The sequence below is a fragment of the Lepidothrix coronata genome, unplaced genomic scaffold (assembly GCF_001604755.1).
Source record: "Lepidothrix coronata isolate B3197 unplaced genomic scaffold, Lepidothrix_coronata-1.0 Scaffold6, whole genome shotgun sequence".
Classification (NCBI taxonomy): domain Eukaryota; kingdom Metazoa; phylum Chordata; class Aves; order Passeriformes; family Pipridae; genus Lepidothrix; species Lepidothrix coronata.
The window spans coordinates 1,006,886-1,032,080 of record NW_016690186.1 but is presented as its reverse complement, the minus strand read 5'-3'; the positions used below and the strand labels follow the sequence as shown (position 1 = coordinate 1,032,080).

At 37.2% G+C, this 25,195-nt stretch overlaps 1 protein-coding gene across 2 annotated transcripts in view; it reads right to left on the bottom strand.

The window, feature by feature from the left end:
* ATP6V1H (ATPase H+ transporting V1 subunit H) overlaps nucleotides 1–25,195 on the bottom strand; it is a 47,448-nt gene that overhangs the window by 11,153 nt on the left and 11,100 nt on the right. For both annotated transcript variants that reach the window (XM_017832801.1, XM_017832805.1), the window contains exons 5-13: nucleotides 21,097–21,210; nucleotides 18,286–18,390; nucleotides 17,174–17,227; nucleotides 14,485–14,582; nucleotides 12,847–13,039; nucleotides 9,646–9,824; nucleotides 8,860–8,985; nucleotides 6,452–6,553; nucleotides 1,246–1,359 (exon numbers count right to left, since the gene is read on the bottom strand). In XM_017832801.1, the coding sequence (XP_017688290.1) occupies nucleotides 1,246–1,359; nucleotides 6,452–6,553; nucleotides 8,860–8,985; nucleotides 9,646–9,824; nucleotides 12,847–13,039; nucleotides 14,485–14,582; nucleotides 17,174–17,227; nucleotides 18,286–18,390; nucleotides 21,097–21,210 (1,085 nt within the window). The remainder of the gene's footprint in view (nucleotides 1–1,245; nucleotides 1,360–6,451; nucleotides 6,554–8,859; nucleotides 8,986–9,645; nucleotides 9,825–12,846; nucleotides 13,040–14,484; nucleotides 14,583–17,173; nucleotides 17,228–18,285; nucleotides 18,391–21,096; nucleotides 21,211–25,195) is intronic.

The window sequence follows — 25,195 nt, the reverse complement described above, 5'->3', positions numbered from 1 at the left end:
TCACATTGTCTCAGAAGTGACAAAACTGAAAGAAGTTACAGATACTTCCAAGCACTAAGCTTTCCAGAAATAAAAGGTTGTTAAAGTTCAAAATTAAATTAGTTGTTTGTATCCCAATATCTATGTTCCAATGTACCCAGATGTACTGTTGCATTTCATCTTCCTTTCAGGCAATGCCAAATTGAAAATAAGAGCTCTGGTGTAATCATAATTCATAATCAGATTAAGAACTCCTAATTAGTATTTTTAACTCTCCATGCTTTATGCTTAGAATACCTAATTACTTTGGCAAGTTATACAAAGTTGTTACATGAAGTTTTTCATAACTTCACCCCTTCGGTGCTTCCCTATAAAGATCCTGTGCTCTGTTGGAAAGGCAGCATCACCCACCAGCAAGTTCTGTGGCAAAACATGCCAAGACTTCGGGGTTGTTAGAGAACTAGTTAACAAACAATGAAAGAAAAACTTCACTTCAAACACTATTCTCAGTGATTGATGAAAGAGGTACCAACATGAGATTTTCAACGTCTTCAAACCAACCAGCCTATAAATGTCTGCTACTCCAGAAGTTCAAAAAAGTTGTATCTGCAACCCTTAAAATGGCAACAGAAAAATAACAGTGTAGAATGGGAGAAAGGACTAGAGCCAAGAACAAGGCAAAGGAACGGTCAGGTACGCACTTGGTAAAGCAACTGCCAATTAAGTACTTGAACAAGTACAAGCCTAAATTACAGCTTGTATTGAATATTAAGCAGTCCAAATAAAATCATCATAGAATATCCGGAGTTGGAAAGGAACCACAAGATTATCGAGTCCAGCTCCTGGCCGTGCACAGGACCGGCCTAAGAATTATACCATGTACCTGAGAGCATTGTCAAGGAGCTCTTGAACTCTGCCAGGCTTGGTGCTGTGACAACTTCCCTGGGGAGCCTGTTCCAGTGCTCAATTACCCTCTGGCTGAAGAAACTTTTCCTAATATCCAATCTTAGTTAAAATACATTGTTCAAGTGAATTACTTACATGACATTCAACCATGTAAGGTGAAGCTACTCAATTCAACTGCTTCCAAATTACACAGAAAAGCTAAGTTCTTACAATCAAGATCATATTGCTCTATTGTTTAAAAATTGCTGTCTTTCCACATAAAAATGCTATTTACCCCTTAAAGAAATCTACTGTCTTGAATCCTCTCTCCACACCCAAGATTTCTCACTGTTAGTTGCAAGTTAAATAATCTTCACTTACCAATTGTGAACCATCAGCTTCTGCACAGCCAGTAGTGCATTATAACGAACTTGCTGGTCTTCGTGATGCATGTGGTTCATTACCAGCTGCTTACCACCAAGTTGTTCAATCACTCTGAAAGAGAAGAGGGGAGCAGTTATTTTGACATTACTTTGAATTCTGGGTAGCTATCCTATCCAACCACTTCATACTCAAGGTATTAAGAGGTTAAGTTACACGTAATATTTATTTTATTAAAAATATTTATTTCCTAACATACACATCTTATTTCCCATGTTACAAATGCAGATTATGTATTTGTAACATCTTTTACAAATGCTGATTATGTCCTACTACCTACTGGGTTTTTTAAATTTTTTTTTTAAGAATTCACAACAACAGAAAGTGTTTGTACTGGACTCCTGTTTGCTTCCCACTATCTACTTCTATTAACTTTGAAATAAACAATCAAGGAAAGAATCCTTTTCAGAGGGGTTTTATCCAGCTCAATATCAGCCTGAAAGGGTCAGCGGGGTACAGCATTATCAATTATTAGGTAGGAGGTAGTGCTGCCCTCTCCTCCACAAATGGATGATAACCAGGTCACTCCATTTTTTGTAAGAATAAAACCCCAATATAGTCCAGCACAGAAAAATCCTTGTAATCACATCAATACCTATTAAATCACCCACCTGGTACATATAGTACTTTTTGATATTCAAACTATATTAGAGCCACAGCTACTCCTGCACAAGAGGCAGAACCGGCTGCTAAGGTACCATTTCCAGAAAGATTATGTTTCAGCTTCATCTTTCACTGCGAACCTTACCACCATAGTCAGCAATAGCTTTTTCATAGCTATACCAAGTCCCCTGTGAAATACCCATGAAAGCTTGTGTCGCATTCATGAACATATCATTTCTTCATAAAAACAAAAAATAGAAGGCAACACACTTAAAACCTAAAAAAGTATCACCATCCAGATGACTCTACGTGCAGCGCTTCGGTCTGTCATAATAAAAATAATAAAGTTCAGAGAGTATTTGCAAGGAATATTTAAGCTGATTACTCACTGACTTTCAGATGGTTTTCTACATGAGTTCTCTCACACATCACTTAGTATTTAAACATACTATCCTGTGAAGAGGCTATCACTTGCATTAGTCTTAACCTGATGCTGTCCTGCCATTTTAAGCTTGCATGAGCTACCTGAGTTCAGCACAGCTCTTTTCATGGCCAAATTAATGTACTGCTGCTGCACAACACAATGTATTTTTGTAAACTGCAGAATGGGTATGAAGACATAGCATGGAGATGAAAAAGACTATCCAATTCTGTTTTAAACTCAGTCAAATCCATCCCTAAGATCACAGGGAATATTATTTCCTAACAAGATTAAAACATTTAAGTATGTTTCATAAAGCAGGAATGCATTCAGAAAAGTGCAACTGTTTTAAGCTGGAGAATCCTCGCCAAGAATTCAAGGAGTTATTAGTAATGTAATATTCAAAAAACCTTTATGCCTGCCTTAGGCTGCCTCACATTTTTACTGAGTTAAATATAAAACCACCTCACACAAAGACAAGACTATGAAACATAAACAAGCATTTTTCTTTATTATAGGACTGAATTAAACCACTGGATTTTCAGGAACTGAAAGGATTTAAAAAAGGCATTAAACTCAAAAGCTTCCTTATGCTAGGAGAATGCAAGAACCAAAATGAAAAGTTAAAAGCCTATAATCACAAATGCTAATAGGCTCTTTCAGATGACAATACATCACTGAAATTATGGCTGACAATATGAAGAGTTGAAGAACAGCATTATCATTCTTGCATAATGCCGCTTACTGGTACAAATCTCTTCCCAGCCATCAGTTTTTGACCCAAAGGTCTAAACTGTGAGGAACATTCATGTGAATCCTGTTCCTTCAAGTTCCAAATGTTCCCAAAACACTACATTTAATTCTGTTTCCCCTCCCCTCAACTCCTGCTTACTTTACAGCAGTAAACAGAGCCCAGAGGAACAGTTACCGTACGTGCACCATCTTCTGCAGGGAATGTTCCCTGTAACACCAGGGCACTAAGCCAAAACAGTGGCATTTCAAAAAAAGTGTCTGGATGCTGAAGATCCAGATTTTAACATGACCCATTTAAACGGAGAAAGAGGAAATGGAAGGTAAAGACAAATGAGAACAAGTTAGACTGCTATAGCAGAAAAAAAACATAAAATCCACACTACATATCTAAAAGCAGATCAAGGTGAAAAGGGAAAGCAAGTTGTTTCTGAATTGTGAGCTAAGGAAGGGAATGGTTCTAGTTGTCCATCTCTTGTACATGTAAAACACACAGCCCATGTTCATGGCATTCAAGAGATTGAAAGTACTGACAGTACACAGCAATAACCCTTGGGTCACATAGAAGCTGTGCTGGAGGCCTGCATTTATTTTCAGTGACAGGAAACACCAGTGCCATATTTTATTTCTGCTGTTACATTGTCAGAAAATGCATCTTGGTGAGCCTCATTAGAAGCCCACAGTGCTATTGTCTTGACAACTTGGTCCACAATGTGTAATTTTAAAGGCAATTTAAGATTAATTAAGATGACAGCACTAGAGAACAACCAAGCAAAAACACAAGTGTTTAGTTTAACAAATAGTTTCTTCTGTCAGACAAAGGGAAAGGTTAGCCAGAACTGTAACTCAAGGTCTCTACTGTGTGCAACAGGTAAAGTCAAGAAGTTTTAGGTTCCAATTCTTCTCTGCAAACTTCAAAGGCTAAAGGACGATCCAGTTAAGAATAAACACTTAAAGGAAACAAAAGTATAAGACATCTGAATTCTTCTACTCTTCTAAACCAAGGAACAGTATCCACTTTCAAAGTGAGTCATGCAATGGGAGTGTGAAATACCATTCAAGCGTGGGAACAGTAAATGACTATATATCAAAAAACATCATGGTAAGAAATGGACTATTATGCTGGAACTGATACATAAGGTATTTTAAGATTTTAGTTAGTTTCAAAATTGCTGAAGTCATACTTGGTAAGAATATGCCAGATTACAAACAAAATTCTTTAAAAGAAAGAGACTGAGGCATTTTAGTTTGTTCATTGGAACAGAAAGCTAAATAAGCCAAGTCTATAAGCAGAAAGCAACTAAAGTATTAGAATTTGAGATGTGAATGTGGGTTAGAACAGTATCTAGCAGTTCTTATTTGCTGATGACCACTCCTTTGAAGGTCAACGCACTTCTGAACAGGTTTAACAGCCTGGGAGCTGAGCGGAGCTGTGGTCCCAACAAGTAATACATTTTTCCAGCTACAGACAGAGAGATACAAGTCCTGTTTGTCCACTCTTCTGACTTCATAGCTTTGGTCCAGCAACTGCACGGCCATACTAGCCCAAATGTTATGGCACATTCAGGTAGATGCATGCAAGCTGTTTTAAAGATCATGGCAAATGCATAACAAAATGGTTTCAAAGAGTCACTCAAAGCAAGAGCAACAAGTAATAGTCCTTCAGCTTTGCCACTTGCAAGCAGTACTATTACTTTCCACCTTATTAGATGATATCTTGCCTCTCCTCCAAATACCAGTTGTCATCAATCTCTATTGGAAGGCACAAGAGCTAATTAACAAATACACAGCACTGCTCAGTACAAGTGGTTCACAATGAACACCTCTGACCTTTCTTAGTGGACCTAGAAAACATTTAATTTCTTCCTAGAAAACATTTAATTTCTTCCAATAGTCTAAAAATATCTTCAGTTGAATTTGCTTACAAGATTACAAGAGCTGTGAGTCTTTCTAGAGTGAACAAATCTTTCTAGCATACATATGGCATGAAGTTTTAGTCTGTTGTCCATGATTCTACTACCATCAAGTAGTCTGCACAAGAAATGTTCATGAAATTCTCAGCAAGGCTAGAAGGCCCTTCTCATCTTCCCTACTGTGCTGGTTTTAGCTGAGATAGTTAATTTTCTTCTTTGTACTACAAAGTGTTTCATTATTGCTGAGCAGCTCTTGCACTGCATCAAGACCTTTTCTTGTCCTCACCCAGCCCACCAGCAAGGCGGCTGGGGGTGCACAAGGAGTTGGAAAGGGACACAGCCAGGACAGCTGACCCCAATGGACCCATGGGATATTCCATACCATATGGTATCACGCTCAGCACATAAAGCTGGGGGAAGAAGGAGGAAGGGGGGAGCATTCAAAGTGATGGTGTTTGTCTTTCCAAGTACCCATTATGCTGGATAGATCCTAGCTTTCCTCATGATGGCTGAACACATGCTGGTCCATGGGAAGCTGTGAATTAAATCTTTGTTTTCCTCTACCTATTAAATTGTCTTTATCTCAACCCACAAGTTTTTTCACTTTTACTCTTTCTCTCCCCCATCCTGCTGTGGGAAGTGAGCAAGTAGCTGTATGGGCCTGAGTTGCCAGCTGGGGTTAAACAAGACACCCATTAAACGCTAGGCAGAAATCAGAAACAGACCACTTCTTTGCTACAAGAATTAAGTCACATGTCCTTCTGTGTGACTGATGAGACAGATTCCTGCAAAAACCAAAGGCTCCCTTCTGCTTCAGCGGTCTCTACCTGAGAGGGGCCATTATACAGCAAACATTTTTGCTCACAGGTTTTTAAAACTAAACAAAACAGTATTTCTATAGAAATTCAGATTTACAATAACCATTTTCACCAAAATGTTTATTTGTGTAATTAAAACATGCTAAATTAGAAGAGTGACAATTAGAAGATGTGCTAACATCACTGAAATTACATTAGCAATTGTTCGTTAAAAAAAAAATCTTCTCAGTAGTCTTAAGTCACAAAACAGTCTTAATCATTGTTGGAATAGTCCACCCCTACTGTAAGTCCAATAATTACAGTCCAATAGTCATAAGAGAGGGCAAAAATTATATGTTGATTAAATTCTTGGTAGCTCTTGCAATTTCTTCTGGTGTCTGTCTTCTGCTTAGTCTAAACAACACATTCAATACTTCTTTAAACATTGGTTCCCTTCACTGTTAAGAGACACTGATATATATTAAGTCAAAGATTCAGTATGCGTTTTCTAATCCAATCTAGTTTGTGCTTTCTCACCTTCCCAGTGAAATAAACTCAAGTATAACCTGCAATCCCTTTAGAGAATATTTTAATATAAATAAGCAAAATAAGCCACAGGCAAAGTACATACTCCAGTTAGTCTCTTGAATAATTTTTCTTACCGTTTTCCCCGGGGATAGTGTCGTACATATTCTCCCACATCATGAGCAGCTACAGCCAGCACTTGTGGATCATCAGAAACCTCCAGAAGTTTTGTCAGGATTCTAGGAAAGGATTTGAAACAATCAAGTCCCGGGTTTTGGGTTGTTTTTTATTTTTTTTGTTTTGTTTTGGGTTTTCTTTGTTGTTGTTTTATTTTTAAATCAGTGATAACTTAAAATAACAAAGCCCATAACCATAAAAATGCTTTACAAGTCACCTAAACAGCAAAGCTAAAATAGAACTTTTTCTCAACATGTAGTTGCACTTAAAGCAACTGAGGTCCTGCCCTTATTAACAGCATTATTAAAAGCATTCACCAGAGTCAGTTTAGTGAGCCACATCCACAAATACCTATAACCAAGGTTTACAAAATCTCTCCTTTTTTTATACATTGACTTCAAGACCAGCAGTTCTGAGTTCAAGATAAATTGAACTAAAAAGTAGTTCTGTCCTAACTCAGAGACTGACATGATGAAAGCTATACATTTGTCTAGGACTCCAGTGCCATATATTAGTTGTTTTCTTAGCATGCACAGAAATCCAGAACTGTAGGAAGTAGAAAATGGTTTCTCAACTCTTAATATTGTCTGCATTTTTGAATTAAGTAATTAAATCACCTTCAGTGGAAAACAGCTACCAGTAACACTGTCCGCTAGCCAAGTAATGAGGAGGGGGAAAAATTATACAGATTATGAAGGTTAGGCACTAATAAATTGAAAAGGTTAAACACACAGATCACTGGAAAATTAGATTACTCTATGCTTAGTGAGATGAGAAACATGTTCTAATCACGGAAAGTTAGTAGCAAGTTGAAATAGGTGGGTTAAAGAACATTCTGGTAAAATTAAATTACTACAGCCACTGCCTCCCAAGAGGCCAGAAAGTGACAGATGAAGCACTTTTTTAAATGAAAAAACCTCCTAATTTGGACAAGAAGTAGAAGCAGAAACTTGAACCATAAGACTAAACAGAAGACACTAAAGATCCATACAACATTGCTGAACAAAATACAAGTCTAACATCAAAGTAGGTAATAATGGTGGAAGGTATGAAAAAAAAAAGTTTAACAGTAGCGTAAATATTTTAGATTTAGAAAACTAATAAGTACACAGATAAGGAAAATAGAATTTTCCTTATGCAGTCTCAAGCAAATAAGTATTGTCTGTCAAACGCCTTACGATGCAAAAGAGAACTGAGGTGCACACATGTCCCCATCACGTTGTGGGGGAGAGCGGGGGGGGTTTTTTGTGGGTTTTATTGTTGTAGTGGTGGTTTGGTGGGTTTTTTTGGGTAGTGTTAAACAAACTATTGAAGATCACTGCCTTTATAGCAGCACAAGACCATAAAATTTACCTAACAGTCTTAGAACTAGGAGAGATAAATACAGCAAAACACTGTGATCACTACAGGAAATATTAAGCCTCAACATCAACCTCATGCTGTAGTTGTCACCATCTAAAATTTTCAATTCCATAATTTGACATATTTAGCAATATGCCTGCAGGGAGGAACTTATCAGACTTGTTTCAGTGAGGTGTCAGGGCAGATTGAAATGCATATAAAGCTCAGGATCAGCTTGCTCTTGCCAGGCCTTTGAACATCTCACATGTTCAGGCCTTTGAACATCTCACATGTTCTCACATCTCCCACTCGACCTCCTGATTTCTGTTAAGACTGGCACTTATTAGCAAACCCTGAACTGAAAGAACACCATATAGTATCAGTTAATGACACTGCAGTTAAACAACTAAGAGCTCTTACAAGCTACTTAAGACCTAGACATCTTTTCAGTACATAATTTCCTAAGTCTGCAAATCAGTCCTTGACTCCAAAAGAAAATATGAGCTTTCACTTCGCTTTGTCTAACAACCTATGTACTCCAAACACAGTCCCAAGACAAAATAGACAGACTGGAATGTAATGCAGCAAAGTCAGATTTTCCATGGAACAGGACCACAACTCTCAGCCCCCAAATATTCAAGGTGGGAGTTCATTACTCCGACCAACATCACCACACAACCACTAAGGTATATTAAAAACACTTTTATTTACATCACTTAGCATAGCTGTCTTTCAAACGAAAGCATGAAAAGAGTCAATGGCATAAATCTGCCCACAAGTTAACCTAGAGATATTCCCTCTATCATCGATACACTTTGATCAGTAAAAGCAAATAAACAATTCTGCTTTTGAAGAAAACAAACCATACATGAGTAAGGACCACACATTCTAAAATATGTACGATGTTCTGACTTGCTTTCATTCTAGACATTACTTCATCTTAAAATGTAAAACCTGTATTAGATACAGGTTCAGTTAAACACAAAAAATATTACAGAACTATGTGATTCAAGACTTGAAAACTTACTTGAGTAGTTCATAATTCTTCTCATTTAGTCTTACAGCATTCTCCCGCCAAAACTTCTCAGACTTGTGCACAGGACTCCACTCCAGTCTTCCTGACTTGAGCTCAGAACTGTATTCATCAAAGGAGCTGCGACACAAGATGTAAATGATATACTGGCTAAGCTTGTATGAACAGTCTGAATCACATGCCCAAGCCTGTCCCTAACAAAGCTGGAGCATAAATTGCTATGACACATTTAGAAGTTGGTGATCTGCAGAGCATGAGAGCTGTTCCGTCTCAACATTTTATAAATAAGAAAGTGCATGAAAGGCAAGATGAAAAATTTGTTTTCAAACATGCCTCTCTATCCACCCCAGAACACTATTCCTAAAGAAAAAAAAAAAGGGAAAAATCCAAGCCACAAGAATGCGACATTTTGGAATTTAATTAGCTATTTTGCCAGTTTTTTAGGCTTTAAACTTCCTCGGCCAAGGATCCCAGTCTTTGCTTTCCATCCAATTAAACCTTTGACATGAACTACAATATGCACTTCAGTGTAGGCACAAAACCAAGAACTAGGTAAGCACTAGATCATACATCTAAAAGAAGATTTATGTTCTATTCAGCCTCTACTCCCTTACAACAGAAAATTATATACAACCAGCATCTCTGGATGCTCTACCCTTACCAACTAGTATTTACATATCATAATTCTGTAGATTATTTAGCCTTACAAAGGAAAAAAGTTTTACCGAAGCCCATACAATTGCCTTTTTTTTTTTTTAAAGTTCACAATGCAAAGCATACCTAAGGTCCTGCACGCTCTCGCCGAGCTTGTCCAGTAGAAATTTGATATCTTCACTTATGTCTTCATCATCATATTTCTGCTGATCCAAATTCTCTAGCTGCTTTAAAACCTTACACTGAATCATGGCAAGGGCATATTCTTGGCGAGTTTCTCTCTCGGTAGATTTCTCTAACAAATTCTAGAGAAGTAAATATGTATTTATTTTGGGTTTTTTTTTAAAATGACTACCTTGAAACAAAGTGGTATTTTTAAGAAATTCTTATTGGCACTTTTTAATTTAGTAAGTGACAGAACTGACCACTTCCTGAAATAATCTCTCTCTTCAATATTAGAAAGTATTAATTCACTTTTTTTTTTAACATATTCCACATCAAATCAGGGTGACTACAAAGACTATTCAAAGAAAAAAAGAGCAGGCTTATATCCCAAATATCAGAATCTCTGCCATAAACACCTTATTTTATCTTGAATTATCATTTTAGCTTTCTGTGCAGCAACAGCACAAAGTAAAAAAGCCTTAAAAAAAACCCCAAAAAACAACCTGAAGTCATGTTTCCAACTGAAGGGTTACCATCTGGATTAAAGCAGCTCCTTTCAAATTTGGGAATATTCCAAATAGACATTTTTATTCAAACAGAAGCTTGTTGGTAAGACTGGAATTACAAGCACAGTATGTAACAGTCACGTTCCAATGTCATTTATTCATTACATTTCTACTCAATTTAATCAGCTTCCAATTACGTTGTTGAATCAGAGCTGGCCACCTGCACTTTTTGATAAAGCTGAAAACATCAATCTCATATAAAGATGAAGTCCTTAACAAACAAAACATGTGTTCCTATAAATAAGAAAACATGTACCAGAAATAAGCAATGAAACTACATAGAAGGAATTTGACTGCATCAATCTCATGTCACAGAACTATTACATATAAGGTTTCTTAGATATCAGACATCCTATTAGTTAGTAAGACAAAACACTGCAAATCAATGTTAAAACTTGCAAACTAAAAGTAAGCTATATTACTGCTTTTAATGGTCACATACAATTAGTTTTAATGTGCAAAAAAAAACCCCACCCCAGTTTCTACTTCAGTAAGAGAAGTAAAAGGTAATTCAGAGGAAGTAAAGCAAAATTACTTAAAAGTGCTAATGAGAGCAAAAGGACGAATCTTAAAAGACAATTCAAGTTCAAGGAGAAGGTAGACAAAGTTTCCAAAGAACTCCTAGTTAAGAGAATTGCAGGCAGATGTGAAAGTTACTCCAAATATTATTGTCCACCTCATATAATAGTGAGATATTCAAGCTTTACATAGTGAAAATGAAAGGATATGATAACAAAATACAAACATGAGCAGGTGACTAAATAGAATGGATCAGTAAACCACTCAGTGATGAAGAAAAACAAAATCTTAAGGTACGAAATTAGTTACAGGCAGGAAACAGATATAAAAGACAATAAAAGTATGAAAAATGAGGGGAAAAAATTTACAGGTAAAGAAAGCAATTGAAAGAGACAGAAGTACCCAATATCTATTGCTTTATAGAAAGAATTATTACATTAAGATGATATACTTGAGGCAATTGACAAAGAGGTGAAATAGGTCAAATTAGGAGAAATCAAGTAGTAGAGAAGACATACAAGCTGTCAAGACTCATGACACACCTTCAGTAAGGCACAGGTAGATTTGGGGAATCATCAAGTCTAGTCTTTTATGCAATTCACCCTTTTTTTTTTCCCCATACCCCATAAACTGATACTGTAGCATCTCACATGGGAAAAGGGCTATTTTGTCTATTCTACCAGTTTTAATGTTGCTTCAGAACTCCGATGTCTAATTTCTCATCTATTATTTTCCTGGCTGCCAGTTTACAACTCATTTTTATGCCAACACGAGTCTTTAACGTTGGCAAAAGGAAACAGCTAAATTACATTCCCCAAAGCCTGTAACAGAACCACCTTAATTCTTTCTTAGCCTTTATTTATTAAAAACAAAAACCAAACTTGGCTTCATTTTTTTCTCTTCTTGCAAAACACATCAAATCTAAGAGCTAGCTACTATTTGTCCTACTTTTTATGACCTCAGAATTGGAAGAAGCTGGATATAAACTGCTGACCCCCTCAACTTCTTTTTTTTTTTTATTTTTTTTCCAATCCATCTTGCTATATGTCCCTGCTTAATCCTGACACTGAGATCGTAAAGAACACTACAACAGAGGTCTACATATTAAGAAAAGCCCCCACTGAGACCTCACACCACTGTATTCCTTCAATCGGAAAAATGGCATATTCTTACAATCTGCCTTATCCAGAAATTTTTCAGTGGCAGATGTTTTCAGATAAAAAGAGTAAGCACCTTCACACACCTTATTATTTCTAATCAGCCAGTCAGCAAACAACAATTCCCCTCTCCTCATCCTAATTTGCTTGTAATGCTTACTATTAGAACAAACACAATCAACACCGAGGAAAACAAAAAGTTTCCAAGATCATCCTGTTTTAAAACAGAATTTTGAGTTGTTATAGCATTCCTGTATTACTCACAAAGACACTTGACAAGCATGCACATAAAACTATTAGCATCCATGAACATAAAATAGTACTCTCACATTGAAAACATCAAGCCCAAGTACTCAGTTATTCCAAATTATCTTAAATAGGACCAGTGATTTCAGGTAATGCAGACACAGTAAACCAATTAATCACTCTTACATGGATATTCTCATTTGTCTTGACACAGCCATCAAAAGGAGATTTTTGGACTAGCAGATAAAAATAATTTCTCAGTTGGACAAACACGTGTGTGTTCAAAGTAGTATTTTGCTAATTAAAGCTTCCTAAGGCAAAATTTATCAGATACTAGTAACTAAATTGTTTTACACTAGTACAAATAGAAAAAAGAATCTTGAATTAAAAAAAGAAATCATTAGTGACTGTGTTAACATAGTTTAGTTTTTTAGTCAACCTTATTTTAAGAATACATTGAATAGCAGACATCTATTACTTGTAATAGCATGTCTATTACCTGTAGCAAAACTCAGTTCACAAAAAAAAAAAAAAAATTTAAAAAAAATAGGAGAATTAAGCTTTCAATCCATTTTACTAATGTGGTCCAGCACAAACAGTTGTCCATCAGCAACATTTCAGACCTAGGAATTCGGGAGAGAAGCACAGCCTCATTGCAGTCAACAGGTACTTACCCGAAATGCTGCAAGAATGATTCTAGTTACTTTCTCTTTGACAGATTCCTGAAGAATATCCGACAGCACTGGGACAATATTATACCGTCTAAGATATTCACACATTTGAGGGCTAAATGCCAGCAGCCACACACAGAAAATCATCTGATACTGGAGTTGGAAACCGCATTTGTTGCTCAAGACACCCATGATGCTGAAAAATTGACATAGTACACATTTAATTTTTAAATAATGACTCTATAGACTGCAGATTTCCACCCTGAAACATTAAAACAAATGGTTAACAGGAACTTATTGGAAAGAGCTGCTGGGGATGACCATACAGTGCACACTTCACAGTATCCTGCATCACTATTTATCATTGTACAAGCAGCTTGTTCAGAAAGCTGTCTTTTAAAGATATAGTTAGTTTCTCCTTAGCCTGAGAGCCATAAAGCAGCTTTTCCCATGTGAACTGATGTGGTACTGTATCCATCTTCAGGTTCACCAGGACACTTTTTCCCCTGGCATGTTTAGTGCATTATTTGTCATTCTAGGAGAAACAGAAAAACACACAGCAACTCCCTCAGAGTTAAGAAGGAGTAAACAGACAGAACAAAATCTACACAAATTGAACTTGTTTCCTTAATTGTACCTCTCCACAGGAGTGTCTGAAATGAGCTGAAGTACTCATTATTTAACAGTGAGTTCTCAGAAAATGGCTCATAGACAAAAATATACAAAGTACTGCTAGAAATAAATAATATCAAGATCTCCAAGAAGAAATCATGCAGAAGATGTGCTCAGCTGAAGTTTTTAAAATTTAATAAGCAATTTCCAGGTCCATCATGAAACAGCTAACTCAACCTAAACTTAAAAAATAATCTATGTTCAAAATCACTGCTATCAAGTTTAAGACAAATTCAAATTTGTTGAAACACAGGCTTACTGTAATACTTAATTAAAAAGCCTCCTTTGTGAAAAAGGATGCATCAATAGTGTCATCTTGACACATATGAACTTCATCTGAAATTTTACTTCACTGGCAACTTTGACTTTTCTCCATTTCAGGATACAGGGGTATTTTTCATTAAAGTGCAAATCATATAGCAACAACCTCCAACAGAGGCATGAATGGCAGAAAAATTGTTTATAGACAAGCATCTTTTAAATAAGTTTAGTGCTACCATCCTAGCCTCACGCAAAGCTATTTATTAAGAGAATCTGGATAAAAGAAAGACTTACTTGAAGTCACGTGTGGCAAAAAAATTGAGCTTAGCTCTAGAAAATTTCTCTTTTCACTAATGTTTTCAGACTGAACACTTCCAAACTCAAAGACAAGGATGATTAGCAGAAACTCATTTCATTAGTCCTTGTTCTATTACATAATAAACAGTGCACCTTCAGCTGAAGACAAATGGGTACCTTTCCCTTCAGATACATATTTAAGCAGTTCTTCTTGAAGAGGAAAGTAGCATTAAAGCATCAGCACTGCAAGTTTCATTTGTCTATTTGACTGTGTTAATGTTTGAAAACAAACCTCTTTGTACCCAAAACAGAACAGCTGTCTATTACAAGAGTTCTATTGCAAAAAAGGTCACTGGGGAATGTGCTATTATAGGTGCAAGTATATCCATATAAATTGAAATAGATGCTCACCAATTTACTCCATCTGCTTCTACCCATGCAAAGCGATATTCATTGACCCTGAGCATCAGCTGCAGACATCCAGCAACACATTGTACATACTGAGAACTCTGGGTGAAGAGAACAACACAACATTTCTTACAAGAAGAGTTAGGTACTAAGTGCTGAACTTCAGTTTTCCAAATTAGGCTTTACTGTCATAAAACGAGAAGAGTTCTGAATACTGAAGAAGTGTTACACAAGTGATACCACTTTACATTACTAGAACATGTGAACATGCCTTCCTTCAGTATCCATGAATGAAAGCTGTCTTCTGCTTGATTATACTTGTCAGAGCCCTTTCATCCAGAGGGTCAACTGTTATTCCACTGAGCAAACTTTGGAAAACAAATCAGCAAAATGGTTACAAAGCTTGAAGGAGTTTGCTAGAGGTCACTGTAGAAACAGCAACCTTGAGCTTAGGTTCTTCCCACTCCAACTCAAAAAAGCAATGGTGCCCTTACAATTGTAAATTTTGCTATGCATTTGCCACACAGTACCATATTTATCATAATGAGATGTGTATTTAGACAAAAACAATGCCACCAGAAAAACATGTGCTAAGAAAAGAATAAGACTAAATCTTTCCCATCAGAAAAATGATGAGATGCACCAATTAACTCTATTTTCATTCATGAACAGTCACATTAAGCAGTTTTTCATCAGTAAAACATGTATTTTCTGTGTAGTAACATATAAGATGGGCTGCAGTTCAAAAATGGGTTTTGGTCAACACATTGTCCCTCCCACTACAGCAACTGAAAAATCCAAAGGTACAACAGAAACAGCATATTTTTCTCTCTTCTTACTCAGTTGTCAGCATTATCTTCACTAACACTCAGATATGCTGCTGAGAAAATGTTGCTTGGGGCTTTTTTTCCTATAAGCCTTTCTCTTTACAAAGTGTTTTGAAAGTTTTATGGTAGCTCATTCACATAATATAAGGTCAAAGCTTTCAAACATTTAATGAAGTAAAGAAACTAGGTGATCCCATATGAAAAGAGAGGAGACAATAAGCAGAATTTAAAATTAAGAGTAACTCATCCTGTTTCTCTCTCATGAGAGATTCAAGACCTTTATGTAAAAACTAAGTCTGAACCTCTAGGCCCAAATCATCATACAGAACACTCATTTCCCTGGGTAAGTATTCACTTTCACACCCCATGCAAATAAAACAGCTATAAACATAGATAGCTCTCCCACCCCAAATAATATATTAAGTTATCTGCATCACCAGCCCGTATACTATTGAACCTGGAGTTTACTTTCATAAAAGCATTCTCTTCCAACACTATTATAATTGAAATTTCATAACAGATTCTGGCCCTCATTATAAAATGCTACAACTGCATCTCTAATTTATTCTGAAATAAATTAGTCAGGAGCTGCTTCAGAATCCTGCATAAGCTAGATCTGAAATTGGAACACTAATGAAGTTAGGACAATACTTGCCCAATTTAATTACCCAAGAACGTATTTGCACTATCAGTTCTGCTGCTCTGGGACCCTGCTGTGGCACAGCACATCCGTGCAGTGCTACAGTACAACGAATGTAGATTTCTAAGCAAGTCAGAAGAGCTCCATAGTAAGTGATGTTGCATGTTGTAGAGCTATCTACTCTTTTAAGGCTATGGGATAGAGGGCTGTCAGTCTAACAAAACCTAACAGTATGGCAGCACAAAGATCTGCACATGAAAGACTGAAATACTTCATCTTCACCCCCTACCCATGGTCATGCATAACAGTCTTTCATCTTTCCTACCTTAAACAGCAGACAGATGGCAATTTAAGATGCTCTTCTCTACAGAAAATTAAAACTTTAAAGCAATGATTACACTTAGAAGAACAAAAAATTCCAGGTTAAGTCTTTTGAAAAGCTGTGAACACTTTCAGGCCGCAAAAGGAACAAGAGACCAAACTGAATTCTACTCCACATCCAAGAACTAAGATAAATTGCCTCATCCTGCCACAACATCACAGCAAATCCTGTTAGGATGATCATTGCATTTGTTAAACTGCCACAGTTCGTCTCCAGGCTCAGCAGTCATTATAGCTACATGAAATTTAGTATCAAAAAAAATACTGATGCAAAAAGGACAATCCGTTTTCCTTTGAATTCAAGCTATTCAAATACGAGAAGCTTACAGCTTTGAAAGCACTCTTGCAATTTCATGCTACAATAGTTAAGTGGCAACATTAGCTTTAATATCTGATGTGACCTTTCTGAGTTCAACATCCCAACAGCCAAAAGCTTTGTAGCCTTAGGTTTCTTCTACAAGTCCAACAGCTCCGTCCTAAACAGACAATATTGAATCATTGAGGCTGGAAAAGACCTCTAAGACCACTGAGTCAGTGACTTAAAATTGTTCAAATATTAATATTACATAATTTTTTCAAGTTTTAACAAAGAGAATGCTAGATACATCTACAGTTTTAACAGCTCAAACAAACTTGTAAAATATATACTTTCACTGCCAACATTCAATGTGAAATGAGCGTTTAAAAATACTTTTGTTTCTTGGCGCCATCACCTGGCACTCTGCTGTACAATTCTAATTCCAAGTACTTCTTATCACTGACAGAAAAGATCTGCATCTTAATCCAAGGAGTGGGTATCACCTGCCCAAAATAGCAAATTGACAGACTTCAAAGATATACTCACGTCACTTGTAGAGACTGCTCCTGTTTCCACAGAACCCCCCGTACCACGTAGTTTCTAGCAAAAAAATTAAAAAGTTTAAAATCAGACCTGTCTTTCACCCCTAAGGAACAGCTGTTACCAAGTTTCTTCTGGTTCTCCAGTCTCTCTAGTCATAGAAAAAGAACAGATTTAGAATCTATTAGATAGTTTTCCTGCTCAATACATTATCATACTGTATTATATTTATTTCCTGTGCACACTTCGTGTCTAGAAAAATATGCTTGAACCTGATTCTTATATATCAAGATTTAATTTTTATTTATGTACAGATTTACTCAAGACATATTCAACTTAGAATTTGAAAACTGTTGTCTTGAATTTTTCTGAAGGAAATTCCAATTTTAAGATAGTACTTTCAAAGGAAAAAATATAAAACTCCTTTTTAATAAACCGAGTTTAGAAAACTATGAAAAATACACAATTACTAAATCTACTGTATGTTTCTCCACTCTCCAGAATGCACTTCTGCTACAACACTACCTTAGAGAATGATATATCACTAGGTTTTTGAAGGAAAAATCTGCAAAAATGAACACAAAAGAGAATGTATTATCTTTGAAGCACAAGCCAGAAGTAAGCAGTTCATACTGAGCTAATACCGTAAAATGATGTCCAAAAAAGCCAGAATTTATTTAATTTCAAGAGACAAGACTAAAAATAAAAGCTTTATACTACAGTCAACTGGAAAAGACTTTTGACATTCAATTCCTGCTGCCATGAGATTTTTCTTTCCAGCAAAAAGTTCTGATAACCAAAACAACAGAGGCAAGACAAAAACCCCCATCACATATTTTCTCAGTGTCTAAAAGAAAAATTATTGTTGACTAACAGAAAAAGCAAAAAGCTTTACTTATTTAAAATTTAAATTTCAAGGACTAGAGTAGAAAATGTAAAATACTAAGTTAAAAACTACATGCTTGAATAAAAGATATATAGTTTTAAAAATGACAAAGTAAAATTTCATTTAAAAAAACCCAAAACTAAAACTCTTGTTTGCACATCTATACGCTAATATTCTTAAAAAATGTTTCCAAAGTCACTGTAATGTTTAAACAGAAGTAGTAGCTTTTTACCTGTGAACTGAGTTGAGTTTTAATCCAGTTGAAATAGTAATTCAGGTCACTTCCTTCCATAAGCTCCCTTCCCCAAGCAGCCAGTTTGGCAATAATTCTTGCTGCCTGAAAAAATAATAATAAACAGATTTTTAAAACACAGCAATTTCAGAATTCAGTGAGAAGTCCTATAAGCTTTGGAAACCTAGTTTAAGGAAAAAATGGTCCCTTAAAAAAAAATCTACCTGTTTTCTATGTAGGCAACTCTTTGTGCCTAGTAATTTTGTTTCTTTTCAGCTTTCTGCTGCTTCTACTTCCAGTAACTGGTTTATTTTCACAATGTTATCTGTTACCCATAGCTGCTGAAGTTCACAAGGTACCAATGAAGAACTCAGAAGATGGATGGAAGCTATCAATGGGCTACTGCTGTAGGACACCATTACAGTCAGAATTGATCAACAGTAATACTTAATGGCCTAACATGTGTGAGCAGGCTTGATTTAAGCAACTATGCCATATGGCAACACAAATGAGGACACAGTATTGAAGTTCTTTTGTACTTAAACTGAAGCAAGCCATCTTGGAGAAGGCAAAAGTTTCAAGGCCAGACAAAGAAGAGCAAAAACGAAACCCAAAGGGAAGGTAGAATTCAAGAACGAAGTTGAGGAGTAAAAATGTAGTCAGGTTAAAAATTTTCATGATGCCTATGGCTCAAGAATACTTGAAACAACAGTATATTTCTATGTCAGCCTCTCCAAATTATATTTGAAGTAAATCTATGTTGTAGCCTGCAACTTATTTGCAAAAACATTTGAGCCAGCTTAGATATAAAAAGGCAGTGTAATCAATAAACTACTGAAGTAGGGGTTCATTTGCCTGCATACAGCTCCATGAGGCAGTGAGGAGACTATTCCAGGCACCTTTCCACTTCACTGCATTCACATGTGCAGCACCACCATCGCTGATTTCTAGAGGATTACAAGTGAGAGTCTGGAACAAAATCTCTACACTAAAATGCATCAAATCCCCTTCTGAATGCAATCAAATAACCCTCTAAAATCCCTCCAGCTTTACAAGAAATTAGCTCTCTAGTCAGCCGTGCTCCTGAGTTAAAACTGCTACCTGGCCCCCAAATGAGAGACTGTTTACGCTTAGCAGAATTTAAGCCTAGACAGAGGGTAAGTATTTTTATCTGGCTAGGCAAATCCAATGATGTGGCAACAAAAGTCTTCCAGTATGCATAATAAGGAGGAAAATAAAATAAAAACAACAAAGATTACACAATCCTAAAACTTGGTTTAGAAAACATTCATGTGCTTTAAAAAAATATGCACAAGGGTTATGAAAAGGTATAATAAGGCAGTAAACTTAGTGTTTTAAAGTGGATTCACTTCACACGAGGTTCTCTGCAGTACCTAAAGGAAATGTTATCTGAAAAACACATCTCTGAGTAAAGAAATGCTGAAGATCAAAATTTCCATTCCACACATTTAAAAGCCACCATTCCAGGGAGACTAATTCGTCGGCACTGCAAGAGGCCAAAAAAATCAGATTTTACCTGCATATTTGGGAAGTCAAAATTGTCTGAACTTGCTCAAACTGCAGTTTTGCAGGATGGGTGTTCAGCAGCATTACCACCAAATAAACCAAGAAACAAACTACACTAACTAGAAAAACTGCAGCCACCTCCTCCCTCAGCTGCACAAAGAAACCTGATTCACATCCACACAGTCAATCAGTTAGATTAAAAAAAAAGAAAAAGAAACAAAGGAAAAGAAGAAGAAGAAGAAAAAAAAAAAAGAAAGCCTGACATTTTCCTTGAGAACAGGCCAGCTAACTGTTCAAGTGGCAGCACAGCCCCAAACAGGGTTGCACTGGCCACACCTAAGGGCAAACAGCATGACTTGCCTGGTGGAATCCTTGCACCAGTACAGTCTAATGCAGGCCAGGTACATGGTTTTGCAGTTTGAGCCCCTGGTTTGATTCTACCATCTCATGCCAGCATAAACACACACAGTGAAGAACAATTCACAGCCATGCAGCTTTCGCCTCTTCAAGCCATAATGTAAGTTTCACTGGTGAAAACGATGGTCTTCACTAGGAATTTACAGTAATACAGCCATAGTTTTGCCCCACAAGGAAAAAAACCCTGTCAATATGAAACAGCCAGTTCTTACCACTGATGACAAAAGAATTCCAGAAAAGTTACTCCATACACACAAGCAGTACCCAGTAGCTCAAAACACAGCAGAAACCATACACTGCATATGATTGTACTGAGTTTGACTAGGATGGACTTAATTTTCTTCATAGCAGTCCATACGATGCTGTGGTTTAGACTGGTGCCCAAAACAATGCTGATAACATATCAATGTTTTAGCTGCTGCTGAGCAGCACTTGCACAGCTTTCAGTGAATCGGCTGGTAGTTCGAGCATATGAGAAAATAAGGTTTATCAAGGTAAAGATATTTTCCTTGCACGGGATGAGAACTTAAATTCTAGTATTTGTACAGCATGAGGAGTATTGACTGGCAGTTCTGATAAAAGTCAGTTTTTCAGGTATGTCTTCCTGTACTTAATTAAGTCTAAAATCCTTGCTTTTCCGAGTTTTTAAAGCCTGCTCTAATCTCCAAGAAAAAAAAAAAAGTCAGTAAACAATGTAACTCTTGTTTCTAAAATGTAGCTAACTAAAGCCTGTATTAAGAATCACTCATCTAGACTGCAAGAGGAAAACTTTCCAGGCCAGGCAGAAGTTTAGCTTCAAAATCCAAAATCTTGTGAAGAAAAACAGAACCAGCATTTTCCACTACCATCTTCAGATTTAAAACTTACCATATGCACAGTGAAGAGATCTTGTCGATTCAACATCGGCAGAAAATAAGACCATGCAGTGTTTTTACCACGTTTTGCATAATCAAAGAAGATGCAAACACGCTGATGATTTTCCTGTAAAAATTGGGAGAGGGGAAAAGATGATGGACTTGTAACAGCATTCAACATTAACGCAGTTATTTGCTCCTTGTTACATTAGCACATGTTATTAGCACATCAGTTATCCTGGCATGTAAGAGCCCACGGAAATTTCTTGGTTTGACAATTACTTGTGGATACAGTTCATTTCAGCACTTCAACATTATGGTTAGAGATTTGGCCCAGGGGAAACAAACCTTGAAACCCTGGTTATACCTCAGCACTCTTAACACCTGCTTGAGCAAAAATGGATATATCCGTTTGAAATAGCAAGTAGAATGAGAGAAATGAGAAACAAGACAATTACTGTCATTTTTTAAGAGGAACACTACTCTTCATCCAATTAATTATGCTTGATTAAAGTCCATACAAAGTTTTCCATGTATTGCTACTTCTAGACATGAGCCTGTTGTTCACCTTGGCTCCATGTGCTACAAGTGAAACTTCAGAGGCATAAACTAGCCCTGTCTCTCTATTCCTCTCAACAGGAAGTGAGCCCTTCTCTACCAGATGAGGCTGCAACTAATTCAGCAGTTCTCAGGCAACCTGCATACCTAAGAGAGAGCACAGCCACCAGAAGTCTGTTCCCCAGGGCCTCTATACTGAACCACATGTGACCATAAGTACCTGAACCCAGGCACTGTGCGCAGTCTTTTAGTATTTCACCTAATAATCACTATGCAAAGTAGCTATTACAGTTCTCCTTAAAGCAGGCCAGACAACAGGCCATACAAACATGAAAGAGAAAGGGAAGCCCTGCTCTTTCCTAGTAGCCTAAAATATAGACAGTCTCCCAAAAAATCTAATACTTGAATTCTTGCTTTTCCACAAACACTTCCATATACTTTCCAGCCTGGTGGATAGTAAGCTTTCCTTCTGAAGAGATGTCTCCCCACTGAAGTCAAGCTACTACAACCAAGTATGCAACTCCTACCAAGGAAGACAAAACTGTTTGAAACACTGTATTGGAAAACTTGCATGAGAACAGTATCTCAGTCTCCACTATCCAAACATTTTAATTTTCAAAGTCCCCTAGCTAGAAAGGCTTTTGTCCATCAGTTCTACACCTTATTGTTAACTCTATGGACCAAGACTCAGCTAGGCAAGCCTCCTTGTTGGAATATCCATCTAAGATCCACTAAGCACATGATGACCTGAATGTATCAGTGATCCAAACACTGGCATCTTACTAAGCATCAGAGTTGCAACCAATCCTTCACTGAAAGTATCTGCCTTTACCTCAACCACAAGTTTTCTCACTTTTATTCTTCTTATTCTCTTCCCCACTCAGCTGGTGGACAAGTGAGCAAGTGGCTGTGTGATACTTAGTTGCCAGCTGGGGTTAAAGCATGACAGTACTGTACCACATGGGCTGAAAATTGCTGTCCTGATCACTGACTCGGGAAGCTGAGGTGTCACCAGTTATCTGCCAGCTATCACCCTTCCAGTGATCAATGCTCTATATGGCATGTGTCAAAAAACACACAGAAATGCTTTTGAAATTTGTTGTTCCAACTATGAAGTAAATAAAAAAGTAAGATCTCAGGAACACAGTGCCTTGGTGGAGAGCTTGCACTCTGTGAGGGCTTGTTTGATGAAAAACGGCAGTTTGATCAAATGAATTACTGTTTGCATCTATGCTTGTGCTACACAGTCTAGCTAAAAAAAAAAGATCAAAAATAACTAGATCAATGAGTTCAGTTTACAACATAACTAAGGAGGAGACCAACAGGTCTGGAAGTAGAAATGCTGAAATAACTTCAACACACTGTCAATCAGAAGACTCATCTGGTTTGCTGTTAAGGTGCAGGATTAAAGACAGGAGGGAAGGAGTGGAAAACTGCCTACGGCCCTGAAATTTGTAGTGTTGCACCTTCCTAGGCAGCTACTGACCACGCTGCTAAAAAGAAAATCCTGAAGCTCTCACATCAACAGTTGAATAATTTATTTAGAATCTGTCATTTCTGAAAAAGCATAATGAAGTTCACTTGGGTGGTACTACATGCACCAACTACAGGGTAGGTTCTTAAAGATTTCATAAGTAACAGACTGTACAGTGTGATGGGGTCACTAATCCAAAGAAATTCTTCCAAGAATTTATCAGATGAATAGAAAAAGAAATGTTTCTTCCAGGACTCCAGCATGCTAACACTCTCCACTTTCAGAAGTAAGCAGAATAGCAATACTCTTACAAGGTAAACACCACATTAATTTCATATTTGCCAGAGTTCAAAGAAATCTTTCTTAGAAAAATCATCAGATCCGTAAGTAGAACTGCTGGAACAATCCTAAACATTCAGGTAGGCTTTTGGTGTGCTCAGAACACAGTTGATGTAATTTTTACCAGCATAGAAAGATAACAGAAGAACCACAGTCACTCATTATCAACACAGACATAATCTGGATACTGTCACCTGTGATAGTTTCGAGAAGTTTCAGCTATCAAAAGCAGCTTTCAAATATTATTTCATTAGTTCATCTCGTGAAACTGCAGCGAACATCCATGCTCAAGGCAAATTTTACTCAAAGAGTCAACGGCACCATGACAGGCCATATCCTTGAACAATTTCTTGCTTAAAATCTTTGAATATACTGAATTAAGACTACTCAGGCAAGACAGGAGACTCCGTATCTACTGCAGGAAAGATGAGGCAAGACTACAAGAGCATGTAGTGACAAGACATGGGGGAATGGGACCAAATTGAAAGAGAGAAGGTTTAGACTAGATATCAGGAAAAAATTCCTTACTCTGAGGCACTGGAACAGGTTGCCCAGGGAAGTCGTGGATGCCCCATCCCTGAAGGTCTTCAAGGACACGCTGGATGGGGCTCTGAGCAACCTAGCCTAGTTGAAGGTGTCCTGTTCCACAGCACAGGGGCTGGAACGAGATGATCTTCAAGATCCCCTTTTAAGCCAAAGCATTCTATGATTTTATGAAACTGTGGGTTCTTCTGCCCATGAAGTCTGCAGAGAACCTGCCTTAAACTCACAGTCATTGGCCAATATACTGCCTTCTGACAAGAATCTTACACCTTGAAAATGTGCAACCAGGGGTCCATAAGGCATCACTGACAGCATGTTCTACCACCTGAACATGACCAAAACAAAACAGAAGCCCTGTTTCAGCCTTGCTGCATAGAGATGTGGAAGATTAGGAGTCCCTGGGATGAAGCCATGTGGATGCCTACACACAAGCCCTCTATGCCAGCAGCAAGACATCCCTGAATAATGCATTCACACACAGCATTACAAAAGCCAGTGTAGCCTTTTAAAAACTGAAGCAGAATTTCTCAAGTGAAAAAGGCATCCAAATTCAAACAAAAGCAAATATATAATGTGTACCATTATATACTAGCATATATCTATTCTCCTGTATCACTATAAAGCCCGGAAAATTTAAAGCCATTATGTTTAACATTAAGAATTCCACACATGCCACTTCTGTAGCAGGGTAGGGCCCTGAACACAGCAATGTCATAAAGTCATCTAACCACTAATGAGAATCACAGAATATTCTGAGTTGGAAGAGACCCACAAAGATCATCAAGTCCAACTCTTAAGTGAATGGCCCATCCAGGGATCAAACCTTGGTGTTATTAGCACCATGTTCTGACCAACTGAGCTAATTGCAGGGTCTATGACACAAACAATACAGCAAATAAGAGATTACTCAAAACTACTTCCTGTAACCACCTAGAACTAATGCAACTGTTCAAGAGTGGGCCAGTGAAAGCCTTTACCTGTGGGGTATTAATTCCACAGCACAAGAGATGATATGGGCTATCATGTACTGTAGCTATAAGCTATGTGCTAAGAGCAAAGTGCATAAGCAAAACAAGACCTACTAACACTCACAAAAAGTTCTGAAGAAGGTTCAGAGAATTATTACTTCTGTGGCTACTGATTTCTTGCACGGAAAGTGAGACTCACTCCTCACAAAAGTAGCTATAATAAACAGAGT